Here is a 22929-nt window from a genome sequence, read left to right as displayed (position 1 = left end):
TATGATTGACAGCTCACAGCACTAAATAACACACCAGTAGATACAGATATCTAATCCAATATTTCACTCTTCTGCTATTAGTTTTCATTCAGGGCCAGAATTCATTTGAAAATGTAAGATCAGCAAAAGCTTGTTGATTTTCGTGATGTTAAAGGAGACGGATGTGTGAGCGGAAACTAACTGAGGTTGGGGGAGGATTCACACACAACCAGATAAACATCTCAGTTCAGTCTTTCAGATCAATCTGAGTGTTTCAGACATTAAGAGTTACTATCGTGGGCTTTTCAGTGAACCGATGAAGAAAATGTTTCTCAATTTAGTTTTGCTCTGTTTGTGTTTGTGGCGTCTGGATGGTGAGTTTTAAATGTGTTTTTCTGGTTTCATTTGTTTCTGTTCTGATGTGATAAATTACTGGTTAAATTAGTCAGAAAGGATTAACATTCATTATTTGAGATTAAAGTCACTTGATTATATAAAACTGTTTAACTATTTCTCATTTTCATTCTTCATCTTTTGTCTTTGAACTTCTGCAGAATATTAATCACTTCACATTTACATGATTAAAAGTATTTTAGTGAAGCTTCATCAAACCAATATCAAGTGATTTTAAAGCTTTAATCTGTGAAAAACTCTGTTCTTCAGGAGTGTATGTGAATGAGGGAGATTCAGTCTCTCTTAACTCTGGTCTTACTGAAATGAAGGATGATGATGTGATTCAGTGGAGGTTTAGAAATAAAAACACTTTAATAGCAGAAATCAATAAACGGGCCAACAGAATCACTGTATATGATGATATTCTTGATGGGAGATTCAGAGACAGTCTGAAGCTGGACAATCAAACTGGATCTCTGACCATCAGACACCAGAACTGAACATGCTGGACGTTATTGTCTACAGATCAACAGTGAGATCAAGAGTTTCAGTCTCATTTTCCTCGGTGAGTAAACCTTTTGAGTGATGCGGTCCCACATTTGGGATTTGGAATGTTCAGTGATGTCACATAACTGTCAGATTCAAACTCTTCAGACAATTTGAACTGCGGCGCAAACAAACATGGCGGCGCCATCTCACATTTTAAATCAAGATCATGACGGTTCGCCATGGAAACAATAATGGAGAAACGTTCTAAAATGAATGTCGCCTTGATAAACTCACCCAGTCAGAATCACGCGTGAAAGGGTTAAATAGACTATTGGTTTCCCCTGTTTTTAATGACAAAATTTTATTAAACACCATTTTTTCTTTTCATTGTTTTATGATATTGTTTATTTCAGTCACTCTAAACTCTGATCTTAGTAATAGTAGTTTATAGTAATCATCAGGATTTTTAAATGTATGTAATGTTTGATAGAGAGCAAACGCAGTGTTGACAGAGCCGGGCTAATATGATCACACTTCCTGGTTCTAGTAAGAGCTCGAGCTGCTGGAGTTTGCTTGGTAACGCTTTAGATTACAGCCCGCAAAGAACTGCGTATTTAAAACTAATTTACAGTGTAACTTTCTGTAATTATAGTGTACCTACAACATGTAAAGTTTTAGGAATAAAGGGGTAATAACCAGAAGAATTAACTAATTATTTATACTGTCGGTATTTTAGAACTAAGCGTTACTTATTCTACTATTATAATACAACAATCTTACATTTGAGAGCAATATAGCGAGAACATACACTGCAAACCGTTCTGTAATAACAGTATACCAATACATATAGGCTTTTTAAAAATTATAGGTGCATATCTGTGTATTTATACAGGACTTTCTTTTAACAAAAGTGCACTGAGAACAAAAACTATTGCAACTTTTGCTTAAATACTGGAGAAATATACTCTTGTTCATGTAGTTACAGGGTAAGTGTGACTTCTGCGGGCTGGACATTTAAGTGGTGCTTGTTACTCTTTTCCTCCATTAAGTTAATACTAACACTTTCTTTTCTTTTTCTCTTCTGTCAGATCAAGTTTGAATTCAGCTCTAAACTCGATTATTATGGATCTATTAAATACAATAATATAAATATGAAGCTCAGATAATCAACAGCATTAGTTAGTTTTAGTGTGACATTAAACACAAGTGTCTTTTTTAGTTATTTTTACATTTATAAATCTATTTCTATTTTCATTCTTCATCTTTTGTCTTTGAACTGCTGCAGAATATTATTAATTTCACATTTAACTGATTAAAATTATTTTAGTGAAGCTTCATCAAACCAACATCAAGTGATTTTAAAGCTTTAATCTGAAAAACTCTGTTCTTCAGGAGTGATTAATAAATATCCGTTTGTGAAGGAGGGAGATTCAGTCTCTCTAAACTCTGATCTTACTGAAATGAAGGATGATGATGAGATTCAGTGGAGCAAGGGCGTAGGTTTGGCCTCAGCTTTGGTGGGGACATCCCCCCTCCCCCTCCCCCTGGAATTGTTTTGTTGTAAGATACCAGTGCTTTAATGGCGATTTCAGACTGTTGGCAATACAGAATATCACAATACAGAAGTGAATCTACTTCATCTCATTATATTGTATCCTGACCCCAATACACCATCCTGTACTGTCCCTAAAGAGCTAGTATAACTGTATAATCTCAAAAATGCACTCTCAAATAATAAAAATCTGAGACTGTGTAATGCTGAACAACCAAACGTTTTAACATAAATTATTAAATAATGAACAAATGAATAAAATACACACGTATCATAGTATGCATTCAACACAACAAATCCATTATTATTATCTATTATTATTATTATCCATGATTACAGTATTCCATTAATACTAAAATTGTATCTACTATTCTATATCAAATTCTATTGATATATTCTATTCTTAAATATTAAATTCTTAGGCTACACTCACTCACAAATACATTACATACATTACATAAATAGAATGTAGAAACGAAAAATGTCTCAGATCCACTGTTTATGTTGACTGCAAGATTCTAAGTTAAGGTCAGCTAATTAACATTCAGTGACTTGCTAACGTAGCATTCTATCATGATAGCGCGACTTCTATGAGTCTATCAGTGCTGTGCTGCACAGCCTAATCAATACTCTTAACCTTAGTTGAAAGATTGCTGCTGCTAGGTTTAACTGTAACAACATCCTGGGTAACACATACTATCACCAATACTATTTTCCACAGTAGAATCTGCATTTGAAAGCCTGGTCAGTCACTACTACTGCTAGTTTATTTGTGTGGCTAGTTATTTTGCCTACTTACACTCTGCTTTATGAAAAAGCTTTGTATGTCCCCTTTCTTCTTCTTGGGTGGCATAGCTGATCTATCTACAAAGTACAAAAAGTGGCAAAAAACGGAATATTAAAATGTTTTACTCTGGCCTTTGTATGTGGCAGAGAGACAGCCCTGGTAACTTACCGTCGGCGTTGTCGACACACGCGCGTGCGCGCACACACACACCACCACCCGCTCGCTGCCAGTGCAAGCACAAAAGTAGTCCCGGCCCGCGCGTGTAGCCTGTCAGATACACCGCCGCCAATCAAATTACGGCGTTTCTTGTACTGTCGTTGTTTTGCCCGTTGGAATCGATCCAAATAGCAGCGCAAAGATCCAAATAGCAGTTCAAAGCAGCTTGCTAAATATTGGTGGGGACAAATTTGTCATCTCAAAATATTGCTTGGGACTAGTACCTAGCGTCCCCCCCTAATAGTGGTGGAAATTTTGATTCTTTCCAGAGACTCGTTCATTTTTAGTTCGTTCACCAAAATGATTCGTTCAGATTCGTTCACTGATTCGTTCAGTGACCATTTTTCCATATTACACAAATACGTCAGCATGTGCGGCAAAATGTGTTGTTCAACTAACGTATTTACTTGTTACAAAATAAAAACCGATTTGGCTTCATTAAAAATTGTGCCCTTCTCATTAAATGAATAAAATAAGTCTAAATAAGTGATCAAAGTCATTACTCTTTTTATCTTTTAAATTACACTCTTTTCGGATGACCAAAGCACAAGTGTTTTTTTATTTGTTTGCATACTAGGCTAGTTAACATTTAATTGTTTCGTCAGAGATTTACACGTTCAAATCTGAGATTATGTTAAACGAGGAGTTATGTTCTGTATGTAAAATATGAATATATAAACAAGCGTGCACAGTACGGATACCTGTGCTTTGCATCCGCTTTCTGCTGATTGATGAACTAGATTGACAGAACTGGGTATAGCTACCAGTTCGTTCAATTCGTTCACGAACGGGAGATCTCTCTCTCGTTCAGACTCAAAACAGAGCGATCTCAGTCAATGATGCTTTTACATTCGTTCAGTAGAGTAGATCCAACCTAAGCCCGAGCTGAAATGCTATTTGCTGACGTGAGTCACGTGACGCAAATGAGATGGGATGACGTGACGCAAATAATCAATGCTGTCATATTTTTTTTATGTTTTACAGTTTTTAAACAAACAAAAGTGCATGACATGACTCAAACATAATGAAATATTTTTTTTATTTAAAAGTACGTAACTGTTCAAACATAAAACAACAATAATATAAATAAATAAAACAAAATGCACACAAAACACCAGTGCTTACACTATACAATAGTCAGGTAAAGTGCAATGTATAATACAAAACAGGTAGTGCAAAACTACAAAAGAAGGGCAATATTTTTTTTTTTTAAACAGTATAAAATATAAGAAAAACAGGTAAAAGTAGTGTAAAGTTAAATCAAGCTAAACACAGTAGTGCAAAAGTAATTTGCACTATTACTAAAAACAGCAAGTTAACATTAGTGCAAATACTGTATAAACAGTAGTAAACAGTAGCTTATCCCCTATATAAAGTGCAAAAAAACCCAGAGCAGCATGAAAAAAAGACCCTGACATATAAGCAGGTACAAAAACAGGATTATTCAAAGTTGGCATTCAAAAACATCAGCTGTCTGGCCTTAGAGGGGCTGATTCTGCTTCTTTTTTCAGAGATGATCTGTCCCATCTTGCTGAAAACTCTTTCTGATGGAACAGATGTTGCCACAATGCAAAGCCTTCCCAGCATAACTTGGGTCAATCTGGGGTAAATCAGTGCCCGGTTTTGCCACCAGAGTAGTGGGTTGGAGGACCTTGGTTGCAGGGGCTCCTCTGAATACGATCGAATTTCCAAAACAGCCTCTGCTGAAGAACTTGTATTTGTCACAAGACCTGCAACTTGTTCATCGAAATCACCCCACACTAAGCTTTCTTGTGTTTCTTGTGGTGCTGCTGCTGCTGCTGCTGCCTGTTGCTGCTCTGGTTGATGTGCTGAGGAAGATCTCACTCTCCCAGCGGCATTTTTGAGTCTCTGGATGGCTTCATTTGCTGCATGATCATCTGAAAAGGCCTTTTTTTTAAATCTTGGGTCTAGTGCAGATGCTTCTGAGAGCAGATGGTGAAATTCCACCTTGTGGAACCTGGTAGCCATGTCTTTGGTAATTGCTTCAAGCATGTCCATTATAGGTTTTCTGAACCCTCCCGATCTCAGGTATCTTGTGCTTATTTTTTGGAGACTCCGTGAAAGCAGGATCACCTTTGAGGCAGTCACATAGCTATAGGGAGCAAAAACAACATTTGAATTTAATAAATACAGTATAATCATTAATGAATAATACTAATTTTCCTGCATTACTGTGGCAATAACAATGCCACTTATAATTTATCTTTACATTTTACAGTCTGCAAAAGCTGTTTTTTTTGTGTTATGCTAATAATGTAATAAAAGTAAAATTAAATTATTAAATTAAATTAAATTAGTTATAATAATATATTTATAATATATAATATATAATATATATAATAATATATAATATATATATAAATAATAATTTTTCTAAGAGTATTGTTACATACCTCTCACCACTGATTTCAATTGTGACCTCTTCAAATGGTTTTAAAACCTCACAGGCCTCTTCCATTTCTTTCCACTCATCCTGTGTCAGAGTTTCCAGTCGAGAATTTACTAGTGCAAGTGTGGTGATGATGGCATCCTTGTTATCAAGAAATCTCCGTAACATATAAAATGTGGAGTTCCATCGTGTTGGGCAGTCCTGTTTCAGTTTTAACTCTGGCAAGCCCATCTGCTGCTGAGTTGCCTTGAGTTTTTCAGCTGCCACTGTGCTTCGGTGCATGTACTCCACAATTGCTTTAATCTTATTCAGTGTATTTTGGATTACATTAAGTCCACCCCTCACAATCAAGTTAACTGTGTGGGCAAAACATGGCAGATGCTTCCATGAGGTTTTGTGAATGGCCAGGGTTATGTTGTGAGCATTGTCAGTGACACAAGCTACTATTTTGTCTGTTATGTTCCACTCTCTGGCAATTCTCAAAAGAGTGTCTGCCAGATTATCTGCAGTGTGTCTTTCAGTAAATTCAAAACAATCTAACAGACATGTCTCCATTTTAAAATTGTCAATGAAGTGGCATGTAACTGACATGAAACCACATGTGGCCCTAGATGTCCAGCAGTCGGTTGTGAGGCAGACAGCCGATGCCTTGCCAACTTTGTCCATAATTTGTTCACGAACCTTTGAAAACATTTCTGGAATTATTGTTTTTGACAGGGTCTGCCTGCTGGGCAAAATATAGGATGGGTTTAAGGCCTTTGTAAATGCTCTGAAACCTCTGTCCTCCACAATGGAAAAAGGTTGCAGATCCAATGCAATCATCCTTGCCAGGTCCTCATCCACTTTCTTTTGTCTTAGTGGGTCAATTGGCCGAGCCACAAAATGTGTTAGGGTGGCCTGTCCTGCTCGTCGTCTGTGTGGGACAGTTGTATGAGATGTGCTGGTAGTGGCAGGTGAGGTAGGAGGAGGTTGAGCAGTACTGGTACTGCTGGATGTTCCAGTATCCTCCGCTTGTTCAGTTTCCCTTTGTGTCAGCTGCACAGTTGGATGCTTTACCTTTAGATGCCTGTTAAGGTTAGCTGTAGATCCTCCTTTAAATGACAACTGTGTTTTACAAATTGTACACAAAGCCTGTGTTGGAGACACCTCATTAAAATAATTCCATAATACACTTCTCTTTCTGGTGCCACTCATTTTGAAGTTATCAGATTACCTGATGTAGTTTGAAGATTTTAGTAAAAACTCAAATTTTAAGCTGTCTTTTATTAAATTAAACCATCAGCTTGCACTGATCAGCTTGCACGTCGTCATTATTACGTTCGTCGTTCGAACAACTGGTTCTTTTCATTCACGAACAAGATGTATGTTAACAGTTCATTTGACTCGTTTCGAACAACTGGTTCTTTTCATTCACGAACGAGTCGTTCGTGAATGAAAAGAACCAGTTGTTCGAACGACGAACGTAATAATGAGACGAGATGTATGTATGTAACAGTTCATTTGACTCTTTCAAACTCAAAGCAACTCAATGAAGGGCGTATTCGTTCACTAGATTCAACAAATCACATGCTCCGTCCTCGTATCATACTCGAAGGCTATTGGCTCGAGGTTTAGTCATTCTTTGACAAATGAAAAGGTCCAGAGCTGCGCATGCGCGCAATAGCGGCGCGCTGCGGTGGAGGGAGGAATTTCAGTGAACGAGAAATATGAGTCAATGGATTACGTGAACGAGAATGATTCGTTCACCTAAAAGATTCGTTCAAAAAGAACGATTCGTTCACGAACGTAACATCACTACCCCCTAAACCTACGCCCATGCAGTGGAGGTTTGGAGATGAAAACACTTTAATAGCTGAAATCAATGTAACGGCCGACAGAATCACTGTATATGATGATGTTCTTGATGGGAGATTCAGACACAGACTGAAGCTGGATGATCAAACTGGATCTCTGACCATCACAAACACCAGAGCTGAACATGATGGAGAATATTATCTACAGATCAACAGGGAGATCAGAGTGAGATTCAGTCTCTTTGTCTTTGGTGAGTTAAATATTTGTTTCACTTGTTTTATTTTTTATACAGCACACAGATATAATTATTAATCCAAATGATGATATTCATTTCGAATTTTAATTTCAAACTATTTACTTTTATAAACCATCAAGTGACCGTCTTAATCTGTGATGAACCCTGTTTCTCTCTCTCTCTCTGTGTGTGTGTTTGTGTGTTTGGTGATTCAGTCCTGAAGTCAGTGTCTGTGCGAGAGGGAGAATCAGTCTCTCTAAACTCTGATCTTACTGAAATGAAGGATGATGATGTGATTCGGTTAATTTTTGGAGATGAAAACACTTTAATAGCTGAAATCAATAATCGGTTCGACAGCTTCACTGTATATGATGATGTTCTTGATGGGAGATTCAGAGACAGACTGAAGCTGGACAATCAAACTGGATCTCTGACCATCGCAAACACCACAACTGAACATGCTGGATATTATAAACTACTGATGTATTCAGGAAGATTGTCATCAAAAGTATTCAGAGTTTCTGTCTGTGGTGAGTATCATTTTTCTTCTCCTTTAAATATTCTTATCTACTATTTACTGTACGTATTGAATTGTTTGAATCGTTTTATAATTTGAGATGACAGACCATAAAAAAAAATCACTTGGAACCAGGGCCGGATTGGGGCCACTTTTCAGCCCGGGAGTTTCAGGCCCAAGACTGGCCCACTTTTCCATGGTGGAATTCCAAATTAGCATTTTTTCCAAATTGGATAAATGAAGCAACAGTTCAGCTCTTTCTATTGTGTAGTTTGTATTAATACCATGGTTCAACAAATAATGTAAAGGTTAAATAATAATTCACTTAGACTTTATAAGAAGCAATTGCAACTTTATTTTTTGCGACTTTATTTCACGCAGTTCTGACTTAATAACACGCAATTGCGACTTTATTTCATGCAGTTCTGACTTAATAACACGCAATTGCGACTTTATTTCATGCAGTTCTGACTTAATAACACGCAATTGCGACTTTATTTCACGCAATTCTGTCTTTATATCTCGCAATTCTGAGAAATAAAGTCAGAATTGTGAGATGTAAACTCGCAATTGTGAGATAAAAAGTCGCAATTATCTTTTAAAATGTTTTATTCTGTGGTGGAAACAAGCTTCCATACCTCCTGGCCTCTTCCTCCCATCCATCCTCTGACGCGTACCGTTACAGTAGGGCCGGCCCAGCTATCAGTAGGCGGTGCCGCGGTAGCCTACCTGAGAAAACGTTTTGGAAAAGACGGGCTATGGACCCAACCAACTCAGGAGGGGAAGGGAGAACTCCCTCACATGGTACAACCCATGCAGAGGCTGCGCGCTGCGGTGTCAGAATGCGGAACGTGTGTAGCCTAATGTAACTAAAGGCCAATTTATACTTCTGCATCGGGTGCGCGTAGTAGGTACGGCATAGCATACGCATAGACGCGTATCATACGTCGTACCCTTCGCCGTACACTGATGCGCACCTCCTCAAAAATGTAACTACGCGTCGTGGCGACGCAAGATCTGTGATTGGTCGGCTTGGTAGCATCGCATTTCCTCCTACACATTTCCGGCGTGTTCTTCTGCACCGCCCGTCATTTTTAAATTCGGTTCAACCGTCAACAGGTTCACAGGTCGCACGTACCATCTCCTCCGACGCCTTCTCTCGTTTCTGCCTTTTAGTTTTAGTGATTTCACTAAAACAGTTTTTCCACCTCGATAAGCTCCAACTCCAACATGATCCACTCTCTTTCAGACGCTAGTAGCCTAAACTCAAAACAGCCGCGAGGAATCTAAACACAGTGGAAAATTAAAACCCGCCCCCCGCCAACTAGCGTCTCGGTGGTGTAACTGTAGAGCAACACAGACATAACACAGAAGTATAAATGCTCACGACGGAGTTACCTACGTGCGTACGACGTAAGGCCTCATTATACTTCTGCGTCAGACCTACGCCGGAGCCTATACGCCGTAGGCAACGTGTTGGTTTTAATTTATACTTCTGTGTCGTTGTCCGCGTTGACGCGCACCTAGGGAGCGTGTGAAACCCCGAGGGAGGGGTTCTGGCAGACCAATCACAGCGCTTGTGTCCGCGTAGAATTGACGCGTTGTTACATTTTTGGAGAGGTGCACGTCAGGGTACGCCGTAGGGTACGCGCGCTACACACAGCCTACGACGTAGCTACGGCGGCAGTTCGACGCAGAAGTATAAATAGGCCTGTACACTACGGCGTACACTCGTCGCAGAAGTATAAATTGGCCTTAACGTGACAAATGTAAAAAAAAAAAAGAAAAAAAAAAATTCCTCGACCGGCCCAAAAGTGAAGCGGCCCACCGGGAATTCTCCCGATTACCCACCCCGGGCCTGCTTGGAACCGAATATAAGATTGTTGATTAGATTTGATCATATTTCTGTGTACTCAGAAATATTAGTTGATGTCAGCGCTGATATTAGTGTTTATTGACTGATCTGATCTCAGTTTGATGTTTTTATTCCTCAGACTCTGTCCACTGTTGTGGTCCTACTGAAGCTGTGATCCGATTGGTCCTCTGTGCTCTGGTGGGCGTGGCTACTGTCATGATTGTGGTTTATGAGATCATATCCAGAAGAGCTGAACGAGATCAAGTACATATTCACTCATCAGGTACATGATTGATGATGTCATTTCTCACAAACTGATTTTGCATGTATAATTATCTGTGAGATTTATTAATGTATGGCTTTTTATGTTCATCTTTTTCAGGAAGTATCGAAATCTAAAGCAGAACGCTGAACTTTAAAGGTTCTTCAAGTGTGTTTTTGTTTTTATAGTGTTTTTTTTTCATAATAAATATTCATGATAATTTAAGTTTGTGCTCTCTTTCAGTGTCAGATTTTAACAGTGTCACTTTGTTTATATTTAACTTAATGGTTTAAAATCTTATTAAATCTTAAATCTTATTAGCCTTTATTGTTTATGTTTCTCTCAGGTACAAAAAAAAATAATGAATAGAGACACACAGATCTCTCTTTACTACTGCTGTATATTTGTCATATGTATTTTCTTGCCTTTATCAATAAAGTTTCTCACTCTGAGGTTCAAGAGTCTCTCATGATTTATTCAGAGGAATACAAACTTTATGTATATTTTAAATATTTCAGCAGTGTACCGTATACAGCTTTATTTCTACTTTTTTCTTATGTCTTATAGCCTATCTTTAAAAATATATATATTTTTTAATATTACCAATTCGTTTTTTTAAACAACATATACAGCTAAAATATTATTTTTTTAAACTGTTTTTAAATTGTATTAACTCTTAAAACTAACTCTGTAACATGTTCTAATTCAGATTTACTGCAAGAAAAATATACAATACCGTGTTATTTATTTATATAAAAAGTTTGTGTTACAGATCACATGCAGCATCACATATATTTTTCTTGTTTATCACGTCAAGGATCTCACGATCACGATACTTGTTCTTAAAACATTTTATGCATTTTAATAACAACAAAACATAATTTACATACAGGAGTTCATATAACCATACATGTCAGGAGTAAACAAGGGGGAAAAGAAAGAAAGAAAGAAAGAAAGAAAGAAAGAAAGAAAGAAAGAAAGAAAGAAAGAAAGAAAGAAAGAAAGAAAGAAAGAAAGAAAGAAAAAGAAAGTCATTTTACAGGAAAAAAACTTGAAACTGTTAAACTGCTGTGTAGGTTTCCTTGCTTTTAAGTTTTTACATTTGGATATTGTTTCTAAATATATTTTAAAATCAATTTTAAATTGATCAAAATTTGGCATTTTTTCATTCCATTTGACTTTATGAATATAGTAACAGACAATCATAATAATTCAATCAAATATAAACAAAAGATTTTTATCACCATCAAATGAAAAACATTTTAGTATAACATCAACTTCTTTAAAGTTAACAGGAATCACAGCTTTTCTTTGTAAGTAATTACTGAGTTCTCTCCAAGATATTTGGGTCTTGGGACACTCCTAAAATAGATGATTAATATTCTCAGGGGAAATTTTTACAAAAAACACAAATATCTTCCGTGTTGAAGTTAGCAAAATAACACATTGCAACTATAGCTAGCTTGTATGTTGGCAAACTACAGTGAAGTTACAGAAATCTTTTGAGCTGGACTGTGTTTTTATAAGCACAACGTGTTGGAGATTTTCCTTTGCCTCATGTAAAAGTTTGTATTGCTGTGTCTCAGTCAGAAACCAGGTTAAGTCAGGATAAATCAGGTTAAATTAGTGTAGCGTTTATACGCCCACGTATAAATATTATTAATTATTGTTCATAACGGAATATGACCAATAATTAATATTTTAATTATTTTTAATTATTTTCAGAATTTACTGTAGCAGAATCAATAGTATGATCATTTTATCAGTTCATCCAATGAACAGAAAGCATAAACAAGTATTAACTCTAATATCTTCCTGGCCAAGAAAGAATTAATCCCCAGCTAACAATAAATTACGAAGTAAATTAAGGGTAAAAGCATAGGTAACTTAAATCGAAGTTCAAGACAATAAATCTGATAAGCACACACGAGTAATCTCTTTTAAATACACACAATACTTTATTGATTATATAGGCTACTAACACATAAGCTAATATCTAACACAAACACACGCACACACACACATACACATTCATACGCGTTGCAGAAAGGAATAGAGTGAGGAAAGAGTGGGTTTAAGAGTGAAAGGATGAAATCTCACGATTCCATGTACACTTAGACATGACCTGAACGAACCATCAATCATTAATTTAACCCTTCTATTGTTTTAGGCAGGTTATTAAAGTTATATAAATACACCAGTTAAGATTTTAGCCTGCATGGAGGTACTTGCTTGTCTTCTGCGTTCCTTTTGGAATTCCCTTTGTAGCGTAAGAAGGGGGGTTTCCCTTGGTTCGTCCGTCGGCTGGCCTCCTCCTGCTTGGATAAATGTCTGTGGCGCGTTCCAGTCACGTGGTGTGCTGGAGCTGCTGAATGAAAAGTCTTTGAAGTTGAAAGTGTTCGTTGCAGCCGTAAATCGTTGACCGAAGCTTTGCCGCAAAACTAAACTTAAAACCGAGACTTTCAATCGGAAAGGGAAAATAACACAAAGAAAGAAATGAAATGAGATATGGAGAGTAGTTAGATGACTGGAAATGAATCTAACCCATATGATCTTAATTTGGGTTGGTCTGCTCTTCAGTTACATGCTACTAGTCTTGCTTTAGATCTTCATCTTTTTCTGCATTTGTTGAGAGTTCTTCTTCAGAGCGAGAACCGAGAGAGAGCACCGAGAGAGATCTTCGAGAGCAGCGAGAGAGAGAGAGAGAGAGAGAGAGAGAGCGGTTCGAGAGAGATCTTTGTTTTTGGGTCTAAGGTTTTAAACTAAAATTTTGTCCAACCTCCAGGATGAGTTCTGGCCAATTAGACACTGGCTGAATTTAGGAGGTGACGTTCTTTTCAGTTCTGATCGTAAATCATGCTTATCTGTGCTCTCCTTACTAACAGAGAGAACAGAGGCCACAGTTTAGACATCATTACCATTATAAGAATACGAACATTTTACACAGATTTCAATCAAGTCATCTTGCTAGTTGTGTTCGTAAGATAGCATTGATATGAAACAGTACACACTTCACACATTCACTCCTTCTAATAGTTAATATAATAACTATTACATTAATTATATGGGATCAAAACATATTAAATGGACACATATATCGTAGAAACACATAGAATGATGTATGATGCTTTGATGTATGATGTAAAGAGTCCATTGAAAATTGTTCTTGAATGAGTTTTACGTATACTGTAGGAAGAATCTCAGTTTTCTGGTTTAGAAGAGACAGAACTCTGTTTGTCTTGTTCAGAGGTCTTAAGGAGGAGGGGTTCAGGAATGTTGTGGTGCAATTTCTGAACCAATCTGTCTTTTAACAACCCCACACATTGACAAGCTTTTCCGTTAGTTTGGTCATTAGAAGGGTCTTTTGCAGACTCTCTGGCACCGGGATGGGTGACTTATGGCTCTGGCCTTGGTGATTTGACTCTGGAATGTGCGGACACTGTCTTTATCTTAACCAGTCCGTAGTTGGCCACAAAGCTAGCCATTGACCAGTTATGTGTCAGTGCTGGGGGAGGCTCTTTTAAATAGCCTGAATGATGACGATCATGAGACGTTCTGAACAAATCTTCTCTTTTGGTTCGGCCGGAAGTAGAGAGTTCTAATTAATTTTCTGGAAGAAAATTAGTCTGTGGTTGGTTTCTCCTCATTTTCGTTACACTACACTGAACGTTCTGAATGTTTCCTCTCTTCATGCTGTTGCATTGATATCTATATGCTGAGCCACCGTCTAAAGCGCTGTCCTCTATGCTGAGCCACCACAGCTGAACGCCCATTGTGAGTACTCTCTCTTGAAGTTACACTGAACGTTCTGAATGTTTCCTCTCTTCGTGCTGTTGCATTGACGTCTATATGCTGAGCCATCACAGTCTAAAGCGCTGTCTTCTACGCTGAGCCACCACAGCTGAACGCCCATTGTGAGTACTCTCTCTTGAAGCTACACTGAACGTTCTGAATGTTTCCTCTCTTCATGCTGTTGCATTGATATCTATATGCTGAGCCACCGTCTAAAGCGCTGTCTTCTATGCTGAGCCACCACAGCTGAACGCCCATTGTGAGTACTCTCTCTTGAAGTTACACTGAACGTTCTGAATGTTTCCTCTCTTCATGCTGTTGCATTGATATTTATATGCTGAGCCACCGTCCAAAGCGCTGTCTTCTATGCTGAGCCACCACAGCTGAACGCCCATTGTGAGTACTCTCTCTTGAAGCTGCACTGAACGTTCTGAATGTTTCCTCTCTTCGTGCTGTCGCATTGATGTCTAAAGCTGAGCCACCGTTTAAAGCGCTGTCCTCTATGCTGAGCCACCACAGCTGAACGCCCATTGTGAGTACTCTCTTTTGAAGTTACACTGAACGTTCTGAATGTTTCCTCTCTTCATGCTGTTGCATTGATACCTATGTGCTGAGCCACCGTTTAAAGCGCCGTCTTCTATGCTGAGCCACCACAGCTGAACGCCCATTGTGAGTACTCTCTCTTGAAGTTACACTGAACGTTCAGAATGTCTCCTCTCCTTATGCTGTTGTATTGATGCCTACATGCTGAGCCACCACAGTCTACAGCGCTGTCTTCTATGCTGAGCCACCACAGTCTAAAGAGCTGTCTTCTATGCTGAGTCATCACAGCTGAATGCCCATTGTGAGTATTCTCTCTTGAAGTTATACTGAACGTTCTGAATGTCTCCTCTCTTTATGCTGTTGCATGGATGCCTATAAGCGGAGTCATCACAGTCTAAAGCGCTGCCTTCTATGCTGAGCCATCACAGCTGAACGCCCCTTGTGAGTACTCTCTCCTGAAGTTATACCGAGCAGCCTGAAGGTCCTTCCTCGTAAGCTGTATGCTTTGGAGCCGCAGTCTTGCGCCACTACCTCCAAGAGCCTTGTCCCCTATGTTGAAGCACCACCATTGACGGCTTGACCTGACTACCCGAACTACGATCTCTGCCTACCTGGAGCGGTGACCCGAGTTCGATTCAGATCCCCAGAGGCCAGAGTGGCGGCTCCACGCAGCCTTCGAAGAGGTGTACAACCCGAGTCTAGAGCCCGAGGCCGTTCCGGTGGCGCATTGATCCTGAAACGCAAAAGCCGAAGAATAGAGGATATAGCTACTTACCCACATTGACGTCGTCCCGAACCTCCTGTAGTGCCGTTTCTGTCCAAGCCGACGATCCTTCCCGGCCGTGGTCCAGGCTGACCCTGTGGAATAGATGCTCAACGTTAGGGCATTTACTCTCATTCAACTGCTGCTGTGGAACTAGTGCTGCCACTTTCCTGTCCTTCCCTGGTTCCGGCCCGTCTTCGGAAGAGTTCCCACCTCCTGTAGTGGTGCCTCGCTTGGCCAGCCGAATCCCGATCCTGTGAGGTAGAAAACAACGATAAAGAGTACCACCATCGAGTCCCCTGTGCCCACCCCTTTGTAAGAGACAGAACGGCCACAAGGAGTGAGGATCTGCGCCCCTGTGTTCGAGAGCCTTTCCTCCAGTGCCATATTCGCCCGCCAATGGGCCTGACCTTAGTGTCCAGATACTTACCCCCCATCCACATTCAGAGCAGCCTCCAGTTTTAGAATCATTTAAATAATAAAGTCTTTTAAATTGTTACTCTGTTGTCTGTCGTCTCTGGGCTGTGGGGTAGCTCCTCGGAAGGGCACTGCCAAGGGGCTAACGGGGAGGTCGGTCGGCGTGGTGCCACCGTATCCCCGACCTGTGACAATATGATTATTTAGGGTCTAAATTAAAAGTTTGTAATATACTTTAATTAAAAATTCTCATTAGTATTGTAAGAAAACACTCATTTTACCTGGTCAAAAACAGCTCTGTTTTCAGCACGCTGTTTAAGTGCATGGGTTTTTATATGATAATGAGCTTTGCTCACCCCGCCCCTCTGTTCTGTGCGTACACCGTTTGTAACACAACAACACATTATAACCATAACGCGTTGTTCATTATAAACGTGGGATTATGAATTATATTGAGAACGTCATAAATAGAAAACATGCCGTAATGTACCCTGAGTGTAAAAATAGCCGCATTCACCGTGAAGCGTGCAAGCAATTTGCAAAGATTAATATAAAGGTTAATAAAACGTTACACTCACTTCAGTTCTTCTGGAGGTGGATCATCCATTGTGGGAGGGGCGTCCGACCGTGTGACGTCACAAAATCGAACAGCTTGTTTTGAGATGGGAGGACACATATAAGAAAAAAAAAAAAAAAAAAAAAAAAAACACTGGATGGATTTTTATCATTTTATGATGGTTGTGTACAGGCACTGCCAACACACATTTCAGTACAATCAACTTGTAAAAGTGCATGTACCATTATATGACCCCTTTAAGAGCTAAACTTAAAACTTAACTTCACTGAACTCCTTTGAGTTAAGAGCTGACCGAATTTCTTTATATTTGAGTCCAAGTTCAAACACTATGAAACGCTCCATTAACCCTCTGGGGACCAAAAACGCGCCCGCGCGTTTTGCTCGTTTTTTTTTTTTTAGCAATGAAAATAAACACTAAATGCTCTGTTAATTTTGATCTTTCATTTTCGTGTAATACATCAATCGATCCTGTTCAGTTTCTATTTTTTTTCTGTATACTCACAATAAAAATAAAGTGTTTTGCTTTTTGACAAATAAAGAAATATTAACATGATGCGATTTCTGCCTTCTCTCTGTCAGTAAACTCCCATTTGAAACGCGTTCGAAAATGATCTATAACTCCGCGGAAATTCAGTCAAACAGGCAAACAGACCCACGGGCATAAAGCTTGAGATCGCAGCTTTTAAATGAAGTAATTTATATAAAAAACAAATATTCTCAGCTTCTGTAATCTGTACAAAAAGAGAGCGACTCCAGTCGAGCTCATTACGAGCCATTCAAAAGTAATTTGACCACTCCCCGGAGAGCGCGTGCTATTCAAACGCAAATTCTGAGAACCATTTCAGATCTGTGAAACGCCCACATCAGCTGTAAACAAAGCGCGTCGCAATCGAGTGAGGCATAATAGCCTACCTTATGGAGAAAAGTTTATGGAGAAAAGTTTCCTCTGATATGAGGAGCAATATCTCCTGATATTAGGAGCAGATCCCGCTGAGGAGTGAGGCAGGCTGTTTTCTTTTCTCAAGTGTGGAATAACGTTATGGAATAACGTTAGAGGCCTATGCAAACCGCAAAAAGATGAATCGCATTTCTGGAATATGACTCGCCTTTCTGTGAGATGAATGAAGGGTACATATTTGTAAAGACTGTTTAGCCTAAATATGAATCTAGTCACTTGTTGACTAGATTTGGGTACAGTTTTTAGGCTACTGTAGAATATACTGCCACATCAAAGCAATTTCTGCTCATATCTAACGTTATATACAGTGAGGAAAATAAGTATTTGAACACCCTGCTATTTTGCAAGTTCTCCCACTTGGAAATCATGGAGGGGTCTGAAATTGTCATCGTAGGGGCATGTCCACTGTGAGAGACATAATCTAAAAAAAAAAAAATCCAGAAATCACAATATATGATTTTTTAAACTATTTATTTGTATGATACAGCTGCAAATAAGTATTTGAACACCTGTCTATCAGCTAGAATTCTGACCCTCAAAGACCTGTTAGTCTGTCTTTAAAATGTCCACCTCCACTCCATTTATTATCCTAAATTAGATGCACCTGTTTGAGGTCGTTAGCTGCATAAAGACACCTGTCCACCCCATACAATCAGTAAGAATCCAACTACTAACATGGCCAAGACCAAAGAGCTGTCCAAAGACACTAGAGACAAAATTGTACACCTCCACAAGGCTGGAAAGTGCTACGGGGATATTGCCAAGCAGCTTGGTGAAAAAAGGTCCACTGTTGGAGCAATCATTAGAAAATGGAAGAAGCTAAACATGACTGTCAATCTCCCTCGGACTGGGGCTCCATGCAAGATCTCACCTCGTGGGGTCTCAATGATCCTAAGAAAGGTGAGAAATCAGCCCAGAACTACGCGGGAGGAGCTGGTCAATGACCTGAAAAGAGCTGGGACCACCGTTTCCAAGGTTACTGTTGGTAATACACTAAGACGTCATGGTTTGAAATCATGCATGGCACGGAAGTTTCCCCTGCTTAAACCAGCACATGTCAAGGCCCGTCTTAAGTTTACCAATGACCATTTGGATGATCCAGAGGAGTCATGGGAGAAAGTCATGTTGGTCAGATGAGACCAAAATAGAACTTTTTGGTCATAATTCCACTAAACGTGTTTGGAGGAAGAAGAATGATGAGTACCATCCCAAGAACACCATCCCTACTGTGAAGCATGGGGGTGGTAGCATCATGCTTTGGGGGTGTTTTTCTGCACATGGGACAGGGCGACTGCACTGTATTAAGGAGAGGATGACCGGGGCCATGCATTGCGAGATTTTGGGGAACAACCTCCTTCCCTCAGTTAGAGCATTGAAGATGGGTCGAGGCTGGGTCTTCCAACATGACAATGACCCGAAGCACACAGCCAGGATAACCAAGGAGTGGCTCTGTAAGAAGCATATCAAGGTTCTGGCGTGGCCTAGCCAGTCTCCAGACCTAAACCCAATAGAGAATCTTTGGAGGGAGCTCAAACTCTGTGTTTCTCAGCGACAGCCCAGAAACCTGACTGATCTAGAGAAGATCTGTGTGGAGGAGTGGGCCAAAATCCCTCCTGCAGTGTGTGCAAACCTGGTGAAAAACTACAGGAAACGTTTGACCTCTGTAATTGCAAACAAAGGCTACTGTACCAAATATTAACATTGATTTTCTCAGGTGTTCAAATACTTATTTGCAGCTGTATCATACAAATAAATAGTTAAAAAATCATACATTGTGATTTCTGGATTTTTTTTTTTTAGATTACGTCTCTCACAGTGGACATGCACCTACGATGACAATTTCAGACCCCTCCATGATTTCTAAGTGGGAGAACTTGCAAAATAGCAGGGTGTTCAAATACTTATTTTCCTCACTGTATATATATATATATATATATATATATAACTATATATATATATATATATATATATATATATATATATATATATATATATATATATATATATAACTATATATAACTATATTATTTATATATATTATATATATATATATATATATATATATATATAGGCTATATATTTGCTATATTCAAACTAATGAATACATATGATAAAATGTAGGCCTATAATCTTTTTTCTTTTTCTTTTTTACAAAGAAAGAGTACACTTGAAATATTGTTGAAATTGTAATTATTGTTGTAATTGTAACATTTTTAATAAAATAGCAAAACATTTACAAGATAGATGTAAGCGAATTCTTAAATGGTCAATATAAGTCTTCTAAATAGCCTACATATTTTGTCCTTGCATTGTGGCTCAGTCAGTGTCACACCTGAATGAATGGCTAATTATGCAGAGTCATTATGCAGAGTGGGTGGGACCTTGTAATTTAAGGTGTAAACTACTCCTCCCCCTCGCATATTGGCTTTCCAAGCAAAACCTGTTTTACACCATTTAAATCAATGTATTTTTTTTTGTGAACGATAAAGCAAGACTATTTTCACATAATTTTGAAGCTAGAACTCAAAGGGACAACATCAATTAGTCAAAAGTCTTGTGGACACATATTTAATATGTGTTTTGTGGTCTTAATTCAGCAACTTTCATTTAATTTTTTTACATTTTCTCTTAAAAATACAAACATCTACATACACGTTGCTCGCATATTATGGTAGGCCTGTTTGTGCTATATGGAGTGAATTTACACCTTTGCCATTAACATGTTTATAAATAACTGAAAAAAGCACAAATGTCAGAGCATGTCAGAACATCTCAAGGACCCCAAAAACAGCTTGGTCCCCAGAGGGTTAACGTACAGAGCTCTGAAACACTGCCAGCGGGACATGAAGTGTCTGTCCGAGCTCACAACAGGTTTTGCGTGGGAACGCAAAGTTTCTCGGGGGAACGCAAAAGATTTGAAAAAAAAAATTCTCCCATCCTAAACATTTTTCCACCACCACGTCCCTTTAGGGGCTCCGTAGAAACCAGACTCAGTCAAGGACCAGTTCTCCTCTGAACATGATGTAATTATGATATTTCATCCAGCTCCTTCTGCTTGAAGATCAGGATACATCATGCCGGCATAAGGAGGGAGGAGATGAAGCTGTTATAGAGGTCTGTGCAGAGATCTGGTCTGGATCTGGTGTTTGCTGAGGATCTGTGCCGATGACGGTCTAGTCGACGAGGTCTTCACCGGTGGTCTGTCTCTAGGGCTCGTCTAGATGTCCGATCTGTGCTGACATTCAGGGCTGTTGTGTTCATCTCTATGTGCAGATCCTCCATCTGATCTGGATACGGACAAGATCCGGCTGACTACAGTAACCTCGGGATAAGAAAGAGACGGACAGACTAATATTAGTGTAGATGCTGTTCCTCTTACGGTGTTACAAGCACATTGGATGTTATGGGAAGTGTTCCTGTTCCGGTTGAGATGATTTATGCAGCCTAACAATCCTTTAACGGATGTGAATAATATAAATGTGATAATGTGTTATTGTCATGGTTGTTAGATCGGCTGTCTCTCTCTCTCGTCTTGTGCGTACTGATTGTGGGCGTTGCCGCTGATTGTCTGATTCCCTCATCAGCGCCAGAGTATTCCATCAGACAGCCTATTTTATGCCTTGTTTTTCGTCTTGTGTTTGTCAGATCGTTGTTGGAGCTTCCCCGTGTTGTTTCCTGTTCCTGTTCTCCTCGTGTGTTCTCCATTCTGATTTTGGGTTCATCGTGTTGTGCTGTTTCATGTTCCAGTCTCGTTATGGATTCTACACTTTGATCATCAGTCATCACTCTGGAGATTTCAACACTCACTTCACCACTCATCTGTCCGGGGTTGCCCATCGAAGTCCCTGTCACCACTCTCCTGCTGTCTGCAACGTGTTGTACTTTGTTGTTTATCAATAAAGAGAATTAACTTGCAACTTGCATCCGTGTATATTTTACGTAACAGTTATGTGTATGCCAGGTTAAAGAGATGTGTTTTTACTCTAGATTTAAACTGACAGAGTGTGTCTGCTTCACAAAGCTAGGAAGACTATTCCAGTGTTTGGCGCTAAATAGGAAAAGGATCTACCGCCTCCAGTGTATTTTGATATTCCAGTTATTATCAACTGGCCAGAACTGTGAGACTGCAGTGGATGTGAAGGACAATAAAATGATAAAAGCTTGCTCAAGTACTGAGGAGCGAAACCATTCAGGGATGTGTTAGTAATCAGCAGGAATTTAAAATTTATGCAATGCATGCCATGTTGGATAGAGAGCCAATGCAGTGTTGACAGAACCGGGCTAATATGGTCACACTTACTGGTTCTAGTAAGAAATGTGGCTGTAAAAAGAAAGATTGACATCAAAGATCTCAGTTTCTCCAGATGGAAATCACATTATACATGTGATTTACTGGCATTTGCGTCAAATTAACCCTGCAGTGGTTTTTCTCTTTATTTTATCTGTACAAACATCTGTGTGTCTGGTTTGATCTGTCGGTGGATAAACAGCTTCTGCTGGATGTTTGTCGTCTCTGTGTGTGTCAGTAGTTTGTGGCTGAAGCGTTTCTTCATTTTCTCTCCTGCTAATAAGAAGCTCACAATCTTCCACTCCACACAAAACATCTTTACACTGAAATAAAGTGAATCCATCAACAGTCAAATAAGAGTCACAGGTCAGAGGTCCAATATGATTGACAGCTCACAGCACTAAATAACACACCAGTAGATACAGATATCTAATCCAATATTTCACTCTTCTGCTATTAGTTTTCATTCAGGGCCAGAATTCATTTGAAAATGTAAGATCAGCAAAAGCTTGTTGATTTCCGTGATGTTAAAGCAGACGGATGTGTGAGCGGAAACTGACTGAGGTTGGGGGAGGATTCACACACAACCAGATAAATATCACAGTTCAGTCTTTCAGATCAATCTGAGTGTTTCAGACATTAAGAGTTATTATCGTGGGCTTTTCAGTGAACCGATGAAGAAAATGTTTCTCAAATTAGTTTTGCTCTGTTTGTGTTTGTGGCGTCTGGATGGTGAGTTTTAAATGTGTTTTTCTGGTTTCAGTTGTTTCTGTTCTGATGTGATAAATTACTGGTTAAATTAGTTAGAAAGGATTAACATTTACTGTTATTCTCATATAGAAACAAATAATGTGTGATTTTCCTGAGAGAAAACACTCTTATTTGAGATTTAAGTTGATATTTTTAATGCAGTTATTGATTATATAAAACTGTTTAACTAATTTTTCAAATTTTCATTCATCATCTTTTGTGTTTGAACTTCTGCAGAATATTAATCACTTCACATTTAAATGATTAAAAGTATTTTAGTGAAGCTTCATCAAACCAACATCGAGTGATTTTAAAGCTCTAATCTGTGAAAAACTCTGTTCTTCAGGAAGGC

The 22929-nt window shown here is 38.9% G+C and overlaps 1 protein-coding gene across 1 annotated transcript in view; it reads left to right on the top strand.

Moving 5' to 3' along the window:
* Positions 1 to 10641, top strand: part of LOC311295292 (uncharacterized protein) — a 34750-nt gene extending 24109 nt beyond the window's left edge. The window contains exons 5-6 of the mRNA XM_084416598.1: positions 10367 to 10510; positions 10610 to 10641. Of these exons, the coding sequence (XP_084272724.1) occupies positions 10367 to 10510; positions 10610 to 10626 (161 nt within the window). The 3' untranslated portion in view covers positions 10627 to 10641. The remainder of the gene's footprint in view (positions 1 to 10366; positions 10511 to 10609) is intronic.
* Positions 10642 to 22929: the final 12288 nt, after the last annotated feature.

The sequence above is a fragment of the Rutilus rutilus genome (assembly GCF_951802725.1).
Source record: "Rutilus rutilus genome assembly, chromosome: 8".
NCBI lineage: Eukaryota > Metazoa > Chordata > Actinopteri > Cypriniformes > Leuciscidae > Rutilus > Rutilus rutilus.
The sequence above is the reverse complement of the archived record's forward strand: the minus strand, read 5'-3'. Positions and strand labels throughout refer to the sequence as shown.